The sequence below is a fragment of the Apis cerana genome, linkage group LG1 (assembly GCF_029169275.1).
Source record: "Apis cerana isolate GH-2021 linkage group LG1, AcerK_1.0, whole genome shotgun sequence".
Lineage (NCBI taxonomy): Eukaryota > Metazoa > Arthropoda > Insecta > Hymenoptera > Apidae > Apis > Apis cerana.
Genome location: NC_083852.1, coordinates 24,555,865 through 24,567,959, shown reverse-complemented (window position 1 = coordinate 24,567,959; position 12,095 = coordinate 24,555,865). Strand labels below are relative to the sequence as shown.

The 12,095-nt window shown below is 20.6% G+C and overlaps 3 protein-coding genes across 3 annotated transcripts; 2 read left to right on the top strand and 1 right to left on the bottom strand.

The window, feature by feature from the left end:
- The first annotated feature begins 957 nt into the window (after positions 1-957).
- LOC108002018 (thioredoxin reductase-like selenoprotein T homolog CG3887) lies at positions 958-2,246 on the top strand. The gene is made up of 4 exons (XM_017063376.2): positions 958-1,288; positions 1,422-1,551; positions 1,626-1,809; positions 1,893-2,246. Exons 1-4 carry the CDS (start codon positions 1,155-1,157, stop codon positions 2,003-2,005), a joined length of 561 nt encoding a protein of 186 aa, XP_016918865.1. The 5' UTR covers positions 958-1,154; the 3' UTR covers positions 2,006-2,246.
- A 1,009-nt stretch (positions 2,247-3,255) lies between these two features.
- On the top strand, positions 3,256-6,587 carry LOC108002005 (PPP2R1A-PPP2R2A-interacting phosphatase regulator 1). Its single transcript, XM_017063352.3, has 5 exons — positions 3,256-4,399; positions 4,516-4,579; positions 4,794-5,194; positions 5,267-5,407; positions 5,494-6,587. Exons 1-5 carry the CDS (start codon positions 4,284-4,286, stop codon positions 5,789-5,791), a joined length of 1,020 nt encoding a protein of 339 aa, XP_016918841.1. The 5' UTR covers positions 3,256-4,283; the 3' UTR covers positions 5,792-6,587.
- Positions 6,588-8,273: 1,686 nt separating this feature from the next.
- LOC108002010 (anaphase-promoting complex subunit 7) lies at positions 8,274-12,090 on the bottom strand. Its single transcript, XM_017063362.3, has 7 exons — positions 11,206-12,090; positions 10,954-11,082; positions 10,085-10,408; positions 9,605-10,014; positions 9,062-9,476; positions 8,676-8,950; positions 8,274-8,536 (listed from the first exon to the last, which is right to left on the bottom strand). The coding sequence occupies exons 2-7, from the start codon at positions 11,020-11,022 to the stop codon at positions 8,314-8,316; spliced, it is 1,716 nt and encodes a 571-aa protein (XP_016918851.1). The 5' UTR covers positions 11,023-11,082; positions 11,206-12,090; the 3' UTR covers positions 8,274-8,313.
- Positions 12,091-12,095: the final 5 nt, after the last annotated feature.

The window sequence follows — 12,095 nt, the reverse complement described above, 5'->3', positions numbered from 1 at the left end:
AAAACATCTTAATAAATTTATGCACATTATGACATATGTTCTACATTACAGAATACATAAAATATAATTATTATGCATCTTATTTTTCCTTCGCTTCAGTTTTAAATTTTTCTTCTTTTTCATAGCAATTTAAGAAAATATTTGTGAAATAGAAATGATCATATTTATTTATAAAAAAAATTTTTTTTTAGAAATATTTTTAATTAGGAACAAATACAAAAACGTGTACAAATAAATTTTTTTTTAATAATGATCAAGTAATGTCTCTAATTTTACTTCATCATATATTGTTTTTAAAATTCTTATAACAAAGCGAATTAATGGGATTGCTTTAAATGCATCATTTTATACATATTGTTAGCTAATTTAAAATTATAATATGTAATACATATATGTGTGTATTAATTTAAAATTTTATAAATAAAAATTATAAAATTGTAATATTTATTTTATATATATATATAATATAATATTGTAATATTATATTTTTATTTTGAATCATATTCATTAAAAATATTTATTTTAAATCTAAATCATAATACGTCACTAATTAATAGATATTTAGATTTAAATCTTAAAGAAAAATAATATTTTTATCACTAGATATTAATTTACTTTATTTCTTATAAAATATTGAATAAATTGCAAAAATTGTACGAATATTCATTGTAAATTATTAAATAAATTAATTTATAATTTATAATCTATAATCTATAATTTATAAAACATTTAAATTATTAAAAATTATTTTATTTTCATTTCTTGAAATCTAGAGTATTGATATCTTAAAATATATTTAAAATATGTATAAAAAAATTTTAATAGACAATAAATAAATATTTCTGATTTTATTATAAGATTTAGAAAAAAATAAAATATATATAATAATATATAAATTAAATTTATTGTATAATACTATTTTGATTTATTTCGATGAATCTAATAAAATTGTATGGTTATTTATGTTTTATTAGATTCAGTTTGACTTGATTTGATTCGGAACTGCACTGCTTATTTGCTTAGCAGCAAATAGTGACTAATCAGTCTAGACTATAGGCAGGTGTGAAAGATTATTAGTCGGCGTCTTTTAGAGGATAAAAATATAACAGTTTTGATTAAAATTTAAACTGATAAAATTTCAATGACTTAAAAAAATGCTGCGTCGTATGAAATTAATTTTGTGTTTTTGCATTATTCTGTGTGCGATAGGCAATAAAGCTGACGACAATCAAGTTTCATTAACCAAACTTGGTACAAAAACAGGGCCGACTTTAAAATTCTTCTATTGGTAAATTTTACAAATTTAATTACAAAATTTTATTATTCAATCTTTATTTATTTAATTTTTTAATATATATATATATTATTTGTATACTTATAATTTCATTTAATGACATAATTTTTATCTTTTTATTTTTCAGTTACTCTTGTGGATATAGAAAAGTTTTTGAAGAATATGTCAATATTCTTAAACAAAAGTATCCAGAATTACAAATTAATGGAGAAAATTATATTCCTTCTCATACTAAGATGCTCATTGCTAAATTATTAGTAATTATAATTTCTTTTTAGAATCTATAACATTATAATCATTAATATAACATGTTTTCTTTTTTTGTATTTAGAGTTTTGTAAAAATTTCACTGATAGTTTTAATAGTAAGTGGACTTGATTTAGGACAGCCACCAGCATCATTATGGCAATGGTGTCTAGATAATCGATTCTATTCTTGTATAATGATATTTTTTATTTTTAATGCCATAGAAGGACATTTCATATCATCAGGAGCTTTTGAAATACATTTTAATGGTAAACAATATTTTTGTTTTACAATTACAATAAATATATTTATTTAAAATTTTTAAAAGTATATTTATGTTATTATATTTTAGATGTTCCTGTGTGGTCCAAATTGGAAACTGGAAGAATACCACAACCATTTGAGTTATTTCAAATAATAGATACTCATTTGAGTATGCAGTATGCAGATGTAGATATAGGATAGATTAATAATTTTAATAAGAGATCAAATGGCATTTATTTGTACCAAATGTTAAATCACTGTGGTTATGGAGCTTTCATTATTGCAACTCTGTAATTGTTAAAAACGATTATTATCATTTCTATGTCTTATATATGTATTTTATTATGAATCTTGCTATGTTCTCAGTTTAGTTGAGATAATATATTCAAAACAGAGTTTGCATAAAGAAAGCAGAAATAAAACCTTTTAATATTGCTCAAAACTATTTTTCATTTTCCATCTTGATTTAGAAATTGGAGAAAAGATAATTAATATCAATTGAAGTTTATAAATACAGAAATAAGTTTTTAGAATCCATATGATACATTTTAATTAAAATAAATACTTTTATTTGAAAATATAAAAGATTCATAATTATTGTTATTATTTTTATTAAATATATTTTATTTTTGATAATGATTATTATTATTATTATTCAATATTGATTTTAATAAAATTTAACATATAGTAAAACATCAATGTACTATTTTTATAAATAATATAAATTTTTTATTTATATTTCGTAAAACTTCTGTCCTTGAAAAAAAGTCATATTTATATTTTTGTCATATGTTAATAATATAAATTTGAAATACATAAAAATATATTATTATTTTGTTAATGGAAACTTTTATATTTTATATATATATATAATACATATATATTAAATATTAATTTTTATTATTTCATTCTCTCATAATATTAAAAATATAAATTTTTTTATTATTTTCTTCGATATATTTTTTGAAATATATTTTTAATTCAAAATATATTTTGAAATATATTTTTATTAAATAAAATTTAATTGATTAAAAAAATAAATAATACGATTTTATAATTGTACAATTAATATATAACTATATATATATATGTACATAACTGTTGTGAAAGAAGAAATATATATTGATATGTATATACTTATCATTAAAAAATAACAATCGTAAAAGAAACTATTTTTAATTCTTTAGTTTATATTTATAAAAAATATTATGTTTTATATTTTTATAAATTGATAAATATTTTACATAATTTGAAATAATAATGATTAGCACCCATTTACTATAAATATGTATATGTAATATTATATGTAATATATTTTAAAAGTATTGAATTAATATGATATTTAAATATTTATTATATCATATTATGTTTAATATTAAAATAAATATATATTATATTATATTTAAATATAAATTTTTAATATCTCTCTCTCTTTCTCTTATTCTCTTTCTGTATTGAAAATGCGTCCGTTAAACAACCCTTTTGTTTCATATATAAATTCCTAATTAAGAAAATGTTAAGAAAATTTAAAATTCGATTTTATATATAATTATTACTAAATTTTAAAAATATTTATAAATATATTATTATATTCAAATTATTCTATTTTTATTTATAATAAAATTTAAAATAATTTAATGTATAAATATTATTTAAAATACTTAAATGTTGCGCCTCTTGAAAAAAAAAAGAATAATTTTAGGATTATTAAAAATAATATAATTTTCTTTCTTTATATTAATAATAATTTATATAATAATTAATTTTACAATTCAATCATACAAATCTCAGACTTATAGATTTTATGAAGGTCCAAGGCTACCAACAAATTCAGTGTGTTTCTTAATCACGAAAGATTTTTTCTAAGGAAGCAAAAGGATCATAGCTAAGTCTGACATACGCATGTTTCATGATAAGAAACGATAGGTGTTTGACCGTCAAGCGAAGAAATTATAATTTAATTGTAGTTAGTGATATCGTTGAAGAATTAGGGGTTATGAAATTAAATCAAATTATAATCTATAATCCGGTTTCTGTAGAGTGATTTAAGTAGAAATTGAAAATCAGGAATATCCGAATTCATTTCTGTACTTTACAATTTTGTTCTCTTACTATGCATACTTTCAATTTAATGAAAGCTATATTTTAACAAATTTTTTTATTTTATTATTTTATTTTACGAAATAAAAGGTCAATTATAAATATTTCGCGCTAACAGTGCATCAAAACGTGAAACAAAAATCGGAGCGGCAGAGTTTAAATGAGAGCTCAAATGCGGCATCTTTTTAGTTCTTGTGTTAGAAATCAAAATTTACTACTATTGAATTATCGAACAGTAGAAAAAGATATACTATAAATTTACTTTGTGCCAAAAATTTATTGTTGATTTATTTAGTGAATCAATGCTGTACATTTTCAATGTATTTTGAGTCCTTAAAAAGTATCTCCAGACAAATGTATCAAAAAATAGTCAGTCTGGATGATCATGGATGTTGACTACACAGTAGTCAGTTTAAAACGATCTAATAGTGCACCTATGATCAATAAGATCACTGCAACAATGTCTGTAACATCACCTTCCGCTTCTGCACCAAGGTATCTTTTATTAAATTTGAAATCAATATAATTTAAATATTAAATTTAATTATAGTTAATTAATCAAAATTATATTATACAATTTAAAAAAAAAAATAATTTAATTATTTTTTCAGGAATGTTCCTTCAAATTTTAACATATTTTCCAATTCACCTCGTATACGACGCTTCAGCACTAGTGTAAGAACAAATTCTTTATAATCTCAATGTCTATTATATATTATTTTAAAATTATAAGAGAATAATTGTTTAAAATTGAATATAAATAATAATTATATAGAAATTAACTTTATTGATAATAAGATAATCATTTCTGATGTCTAATTTTATGATATTCTACATATTCTATATCATTGATTGCATTTTTTTAATTATGAAATAATTTTTATTTTAGAATTCTGGAACTGTTCCTAGATTAACACCACGTGTAAGTCAATTGAGACAAGAAGAATGTATTGATGTTGCTGGCCGTGAAGCAGCACATGAAAAAGAAATACATAGTGCCATGCAGATCTCTCAATCATGGGAAGATCTTACTATAGAAGCTGAAGGATTGTCTTTTAAAGATTCAGAATCAGCTTCATTGCAATTTAAAATAGAATCACGACCAATTACTAAACGAATTCTTGATCCATTGAGCATCAATTTATCTGTAAGTGGTCCAACTATGTATTCTTCACCATCACCAACAAGAACTGGTTTTGGTCAAAGACAATGCTATTCTCCTGGTGTTCATGCAGCTACATGGAAGAATAATTTATCACCTAGTCCTACTAGAAAAGCTTTTGCTACAAGGTATACTTATTTCTTTATAACAAAATCTAGTTTATTAATATGATTTTGTTAATTAATAAGTTTTATATTTAGACGAAGTCTAAGTCCTATTGCAATTCGACCAAGTTGTTTGGCATCAGTTAAGAGAAAATTTGAATTGGATGATTCTGGAATGGATCAATTACAACCTCCTGCAAAACGAATTTCTGGTTTGTTAACTTCTGCTGCATCTAGGTAAATTTGTTATTTAAAATAGAAAATTTTTTTAAATTGATAATATAAATTAGTATTTATGATATTTTATTTTATTTTTAATATAGATTGGATGTGGCAATATCTAGTCTACATCCAGGAACTATTAGTTCAGCTGGAACTCCAGAATCTTGTTCCAGTCTTGATTCTCTTGGTTTTTCTTTCCGACCTGTGCATAGTCCGTCACCTGGTTCAGGTGTTTCTTCAATTGTTAATGATGATCCATCTTCCTCATCATCTTCGTCTTCCTCATCTTCTTCCATTATCTCTTCTTGCACTACTACTTCATCAGAGGGATCAAATATACAAGCCAAAACTTTTAAAAATATACAAGATAAACTGATTTCACAAGAAAATAATGAATAAAAGAGTATCCAAGATAGATTACTCTAAAAGAGGAACATGCATCATTATGACGATAAACTTATTCTTGTAATACAATAATAGTAAAAAGTAATCATTAGAGCGACTAAATTTACATATTAAATTTATTGATAAGTCGTTTTTTCACATTTAATATCTATTTGCATTCGGGTCATTTCTATTTATTAATTTTTTCATTGTATAAATTGTTAAAATATGAATTAGTTGCATAAATGATGCTTTCATTTTTGTTAAAGTATTTTTAATATTTATATCGTCAAATTAGGTTGAAATGATAAAATACATATACAGATACAGACATATGTGTAATATAAACGCAGTTCTAAGACCAAAGCGAATTATTTAGGAAAATATGCGTGCTTCCTACCTTTAAGACTGAATTCTGCGTTTTCTAAATACATCGAATCCAAAAGCTTTTTTTTGCTTAAAAAGGATACATATATATATATATAAAATATCGGTTATCATTTTTATGACACTTAAGCATACATCATTACAATTTTTTGACTTTCTTGTCAATGAACAACTTTGTTAATGTATCCTTTATGCGATTCTTTTTTTCAAAATAAGTAGATAAATAAGCATAAGTATAGTGTACATCAATAATTCGTGCATTAATAGTATTATTGATTCTATGAATCTCCAATCCTGTATAGTGTGTAAATAAACTACCCATAGCATGTACTTTTATTCTATGTATACAATATTTCTGAGAATGAGTAATGTACAAGATGAAAAAGTACTTTTGGGCGAAATAAATATGAAAAATCAAATAAAATACTTTTGTACTTATTTTGAAATATATACAATGTAATTAACTCAAATTTAAAAATATAAAAATAATAAATAAATATAGCTAATATTTTATTAAAATTATTATAATTATTATAATAATTTATATTTCTTAAAAAATAATAAATTTATAATAAATAGAAAAATTTAAATATTATAAGTTTGCAGTACTTTAAAACAAATATAATATTTTTTATTTATTATTTATTATTTTTTTTAAGAAAGTATTAAAATAGAGAATTAAAAAAATATGCAATTAACATTTAGTAAGCAAAAATTTATTTTAAAATTTAAGGGGATATAAGAATTTGTAAAAAAATATATATATATTTTTTCAAAAACTTACTATGACTTGATAATATAAATTACAAATTATTTTATTTGTATGTAATATTTATATAATATATAAATTAATATCAAATGAATATTTTCATATATTGTTTATCATATTTATAAATATTCTTTTTAATTCTATTAATTGATATTACTATTACTATATATTACTATACTAGTGATTATGCATTTGATTTATAAAAATGATATATAATATATGATGAAATAGTAAAAAAAGATTCCTTTTTATAATTTATATTTGTAGTTTTTGGATTATGAAATTGAAATATTTATATTATACATGACAAATGAAACTAAATATTTAAAAAAATTTCTGTAATTATTATAATTTCATGTAATTATATAATTTGATATAATAATTTTTTTAATATTATATTCAATATTATTAATTTTATTAGTTTATTGTTTTTATTTACAAATTTATATTAAATTTTTTATTTTTAATTTATTTTGCAAATTAAGCAATCATTTCAATTTTAGCTTAATTTCAGTTCTTTTTATCACTTTTTGAATATCTCATATTTGAATTTATATTTTTTATTTAACATTGTCTTTAATATGATTAAAGTATAATAAATTTTTTATAATTTTCAAAATAACAGTTCATTATCATTGAAGTAATCAATTTTTTAAATCTTAAGAATTCAAATACATATATATTTTCATTACAAGTTTCATTCAGATATTAATATCTATCTATATTTAAATCTGTGTATACATTTTATAATTTATTTACTAATTCCATTAATATTAAAATGGAACAAATCATAAACAATCTTATATATTATTTGCATTAATAACTTATAATTAATATATTTCAATACATAAATGTGTTAAATATATTTCAATACAATTATAATTAAAAAAATTTCAATATAATTATTTGTGCGTTATTTTTAATACTTTTTAGAATTTTCTGAAAAAATTTATTTGATTTTTGCCTTATATCCCCTTAAAATATTATTTGTCAAAAATAAATTTTTATGAAATATAAAATATATTATTGTATACACAAATAAAAAATAATGATAAAACAATTATAATAAACGAATTAAACTATAATATTTTTAATATAAAATTATTTTCATACGAATGATAGATATTCATATAAATATTAGTTATAAAAACACTAATAATAGTCAATGAAGACAAAATTTTGGATATTTTTTAAATATAAAATTCTTATAATGAAAATAATATTTTTTCGTATTTCTAATTATTGAAAAGATATCAGATTTCAAAAATTCGGACATTTACAGATAAATAAAAGCAACAAAACTTCTTAATATATATAAGAAAAACTAATTACAGTTCTTAATTATATTGAACTTATTTAATATAATAACAATTTTTTTTTGTTATTGACTATTTGCTTCAAGATCCATATCTGACCACACAGCTTCAGTTTCACTTTCATCAGGTGCTTCATCGTTGTCAGTATCTGGCAAACCATCACCAACATCATAAGTTGTATCTGTTTGTTCTTCACCCACAGTCATATAATAAGTTGAATCTAGTTTATTCGAAGAATTATCTAATCTGTGCATGCCTTCCAATGCTCTCCTATTGCTTGGATCTAGACTAATTTGAAATATTATATTGATTTATATAATTTTCAAAACAAAAATATGTATTAAATTTTATATTATACATTATATCTGATAAATTTAAGTAATTATGTATATATATAAATATACAAAAATGTTACAAAAAATCTTACTTTAAAGCAATTGCATAATGATCCAAAGCTTTTTCTTCATTATGAACTCTTGCCCATAGATCTCCAAGCATCTGATGCAATTTACATGCTGTTTGTATTTCTACTTGTCTTTCAAGTAATGCAATTGCAGCTTCCAAATTCATTTCTTGTTCATATATTTCAGCTAATAAATATACAGCAGGTAAATAAATTTCATCTTGAAGCAATGCTTTTTCCAAAAGATTTTTTGCTTTTCCAACAGACACTGGATCTTTCATGAGTACAGATGCATAAAGCTACACAAAATTATTTTCAATTTATAATTAATTGTCTTTCAAAATTATATATTTAATTATACAGTTTATAATCAATTTATAACAATATAAAAATTTAATTTATATAATTACCGTAAGAACTCTTGCAGTATGTCCAAGTTGTTTACAAGATCCACTGGCAATATTGAGAGCTTCTCGCAATCTATGCATTCCTACAAGACAATCTACCAAACCCTTATGTGGTTCATAACGGTATGGTTTTAATTGAACAGCATGCCTAAAGAAGAACAATGCACCTTGATATTTTTTCTGTTCTATAAGAATGTTTCCTCTAAGAATTGTTGCTTCTATATCATTTGGATTTAAATTTAAAGCTTGTGCTGTCAATGTGTTTGCTCTACCAAGTTTTCTAGAAGCATAAAGAGAATATGCCATGGCAACATATATTTCTCCAGTACACTCATTGCTTGCTGTTATTATTGGAATCAGTCTTTCAAGTTCTTTAATACTGTGTGTTTTGTACAATACTGCAGCATAAACATCAACTCTATTAAAAAAAAAAAAAGACTTGAGAAATGTAATAATTAGAAAAAATATCTTTAGAACTAATATCTTAATTTTCTAAAATTATAAGTTACAATGCTATAATGCATTATATATTTTTAAACATTTTACCCTTTCATAACATCTGGTTCTATAATTCTGGCTCTTCGTAAGCATAATAAAGCATTTTTATCATCTCCAGCATAATAATAGCACTCTCCCATTATTGTTAATAAATTAAAATTATCTCTTAGAAGATTAACATTATCCAGAGATCTTAATGTTGACACTGCATGTGTATATTCTCTATTATGTATATGTGCATGAGCTTTAATCCATGTATTCAACCAATCTAAATTTGATAGATTGGATGCACAACCTACTATTAGTGAATTTACTTCAATTCCTTTTACTCCAAGGGATAAAAGACCTTCTGCAGCTTCTAAAGCTAATGGACATTCTCTTAAAACTTCTTTATAAGTAGTAATTGCAGAACGTTCCATTCCTTGTTCTTGGAACATTTTTGCAAGAGCCATATTTACCTTAAAAATTAAATTTCATTAACAAACAATATTTTATTAATTAAGATTAAAGTACATTTTCATAAATTACCTTTGGAGTTCTTTGTTTACCAGGAATACTTTGTAATACTTGAAGTGCTTCTTGAGAATTTTTTAATTTTATTAAACATAAATGAATTTGAAATTTTATATCAACATCAGTTGGTAAATCTTTTTGACCTTCTAAAGGTTTTGTAGCACCTTTAGATTTTAATAAACATTTACGAAATTGCAAAGCTTTTTTATAGAGTGCTTCTGCTTTTTTATATTTTCCTAAATAAAAGTGAGCATCTGCATAATAAACATAAATATGGAATTTGCCATATATTGGCAATAAATCTGAATTATGTTCACTTAATGATAATATTAAATTTGCCTAAAATATAAGATAATCATTTATTAAATTTTATTATTTTTTTCAATTATATGAATCAAGTACTAATATAAATTATAAAATATTCATTAATTATTTCATAAAATTATTAATAATTATTAATAATTATTTCTGCAAGTACTACAATAAAACTCCATCTATATAATTTTTACGAAAAACAGCAATTTTTAAAAATTCACATAAAAATAATTTAACAATTTTTTTTACAATATTTAATTTTTTTTTAAATAATCAGAAATTTTAAATTCAGGTATTTAATCAAATAAGTATTTAATTATATATTTAGGTTATTTTTCAAATTATATAATATATTAATATAATCTAAATTACATATTACTTTTATAACAAACATTTTTCTAATTAAAATAATAATCACCACTAATTCAAATAAAAAAACTTGACTAAAATTCATTAATTAGGCATTGATAAAAATTTTGTTCTGATAAATGGAGATCTACTGTATTTAAAAAATCTTTATTCTATTTCAAGAAAAAAAATACTTTAAATCATTTAATTTATTCACTTACAAGTGAAATAACATTTGAATATAAAGATTGTTCATAAAGTAGTTTTATCTGATCATACAAGGTCGACATTTTCTTTAAAATATTCTTTTAAATTACAAGATAGAAGTTTTACCAAAAATTCTTCTTAACCTAGAAAAAATGAAATTGTAAAAAATAATATAATCAATAACATTAAATGTAACATCAGTCTAAACATAAAATCAATAAATTATAAAATATGTAAAAAAGATCTTAAAAAAAATTTTTACTTACAAATATCCAATTTGTATTGTATTAAATGACATTTAAATATAAAATGTACAAGTACCGCCATTTTAAAATCGAACAAAAACAACGAATTCTGATGTAAAAATTTTAAATTATTTATTATACAATTATATATTAATTTAATTAACATTATTATATAGCAAAAGAAAAATTTAATGATAGAATCGTGAAACATAAATGGAATAGATTATTTTGATCATAGATTTTTTATAAAAAAAATATAGGTATTTTTAAATATAGTCATTTTTACTAAAATTTCATTTTATAATTTTCTAATTCTAACAAATTAATACTACAAATAATTTTAATTTGTTAAGTACCTTTTATTACAATAATGATTTTATTTGAATAATTTTATTGTATTACAAATATTAATTATGCAAATAATTATGAAAAATTAATATGAAAAAATGAAAAAAAAATGAGAATGAAGAACTTTATTTTTAGAAATCTTCCTAAATTTATTACATTAAAATTTTTTATTGTTATTACATTCATTTATATTAATTATTATTAAATAATAATTCCTTAATAATAGATTTAACAACGTATCAAAGCAATTGAATATTATAGATATTGTCATAAATTCAAAAAATAAAAAATGATTTTAATAAAATTTAAATTTATTTCGAATTAATTCATTAAATTATTTAATTCTTTTTATTCTTTCTTAATATATATAATATTTTATATATTATATTATTTTATAAAATAATTATAATTTCATTTTGAAATATAATTTAAAACTATTATATTATATATATATACTATTTATATAATTTAATATTAATAATTTAAAATAATTTTTAACTTTTAATATCAAAAATGAAATTTTAATTATTTTTTATAATAAAATGAAAAATAAAGATTTGAAA

Coding starts and splice junctions, on each gene's coding strand:
- LOC108002018 (XM_017063376.2), top strand. CDS start 1,155: ATGCTGCGTCGTATGAAATTAATTTTGTGTTTTTGCATTATTCTGTGT. Junction 1,552..1,625: donor TGCTCATTGCTAAATTATTA/GTAATTATAATT, acceptor TTTTGTATTTAG/AGTTTTGTAAAAATTTCACT. Junction 1,810..1,892: donor TTTTGAAATACATTTTAATG/GTAAACAATATT, acceptor ATTATATTTTAG/ATGTTCCTGTGTGGTCCAAA.
- LOC108002005 (XM_017063352.3), top strand. CDS start 4,284: ATGATCATGGATGTTGACTACACAGTAGTCAGTTTAAAACGATCTAAT. Junction 4,400..4,515: donor CCTTCCGCTTCTGCACCAAG/GTATCTTTTATT, acceptor TTATTTTTTCAG/GAATGTTCCTTCAAATTTTA. Junction 5,195..5,266: donor AGAAAAGCTTTTGCTACAAG/GTATACTTATTT, acceptor TTTTATATTTAG/ACGAAGTCTAAGTCCTATTG.
- LOC108002010 (XM_017063362.3), bottom strand. CDS start 11,022: ATGTCGACCTTGTATGATCAGATAAAACTACTTTATGAACAATCTTTA. Junction 10,015..10,084: donor GTAAACAAAGAACTCCAAAG/GTAATTTATGAA, acceptor TTAATTTTTAAG/GTAAATATGGCTCTTGCAAA. Junction 8,537..8,675: donor CATTATGCAATTGCTTTAAA/GTAAGATTTTTT, acceptor ATTTCAAATTAG/TCTAGATCCAAGCAATAGGA.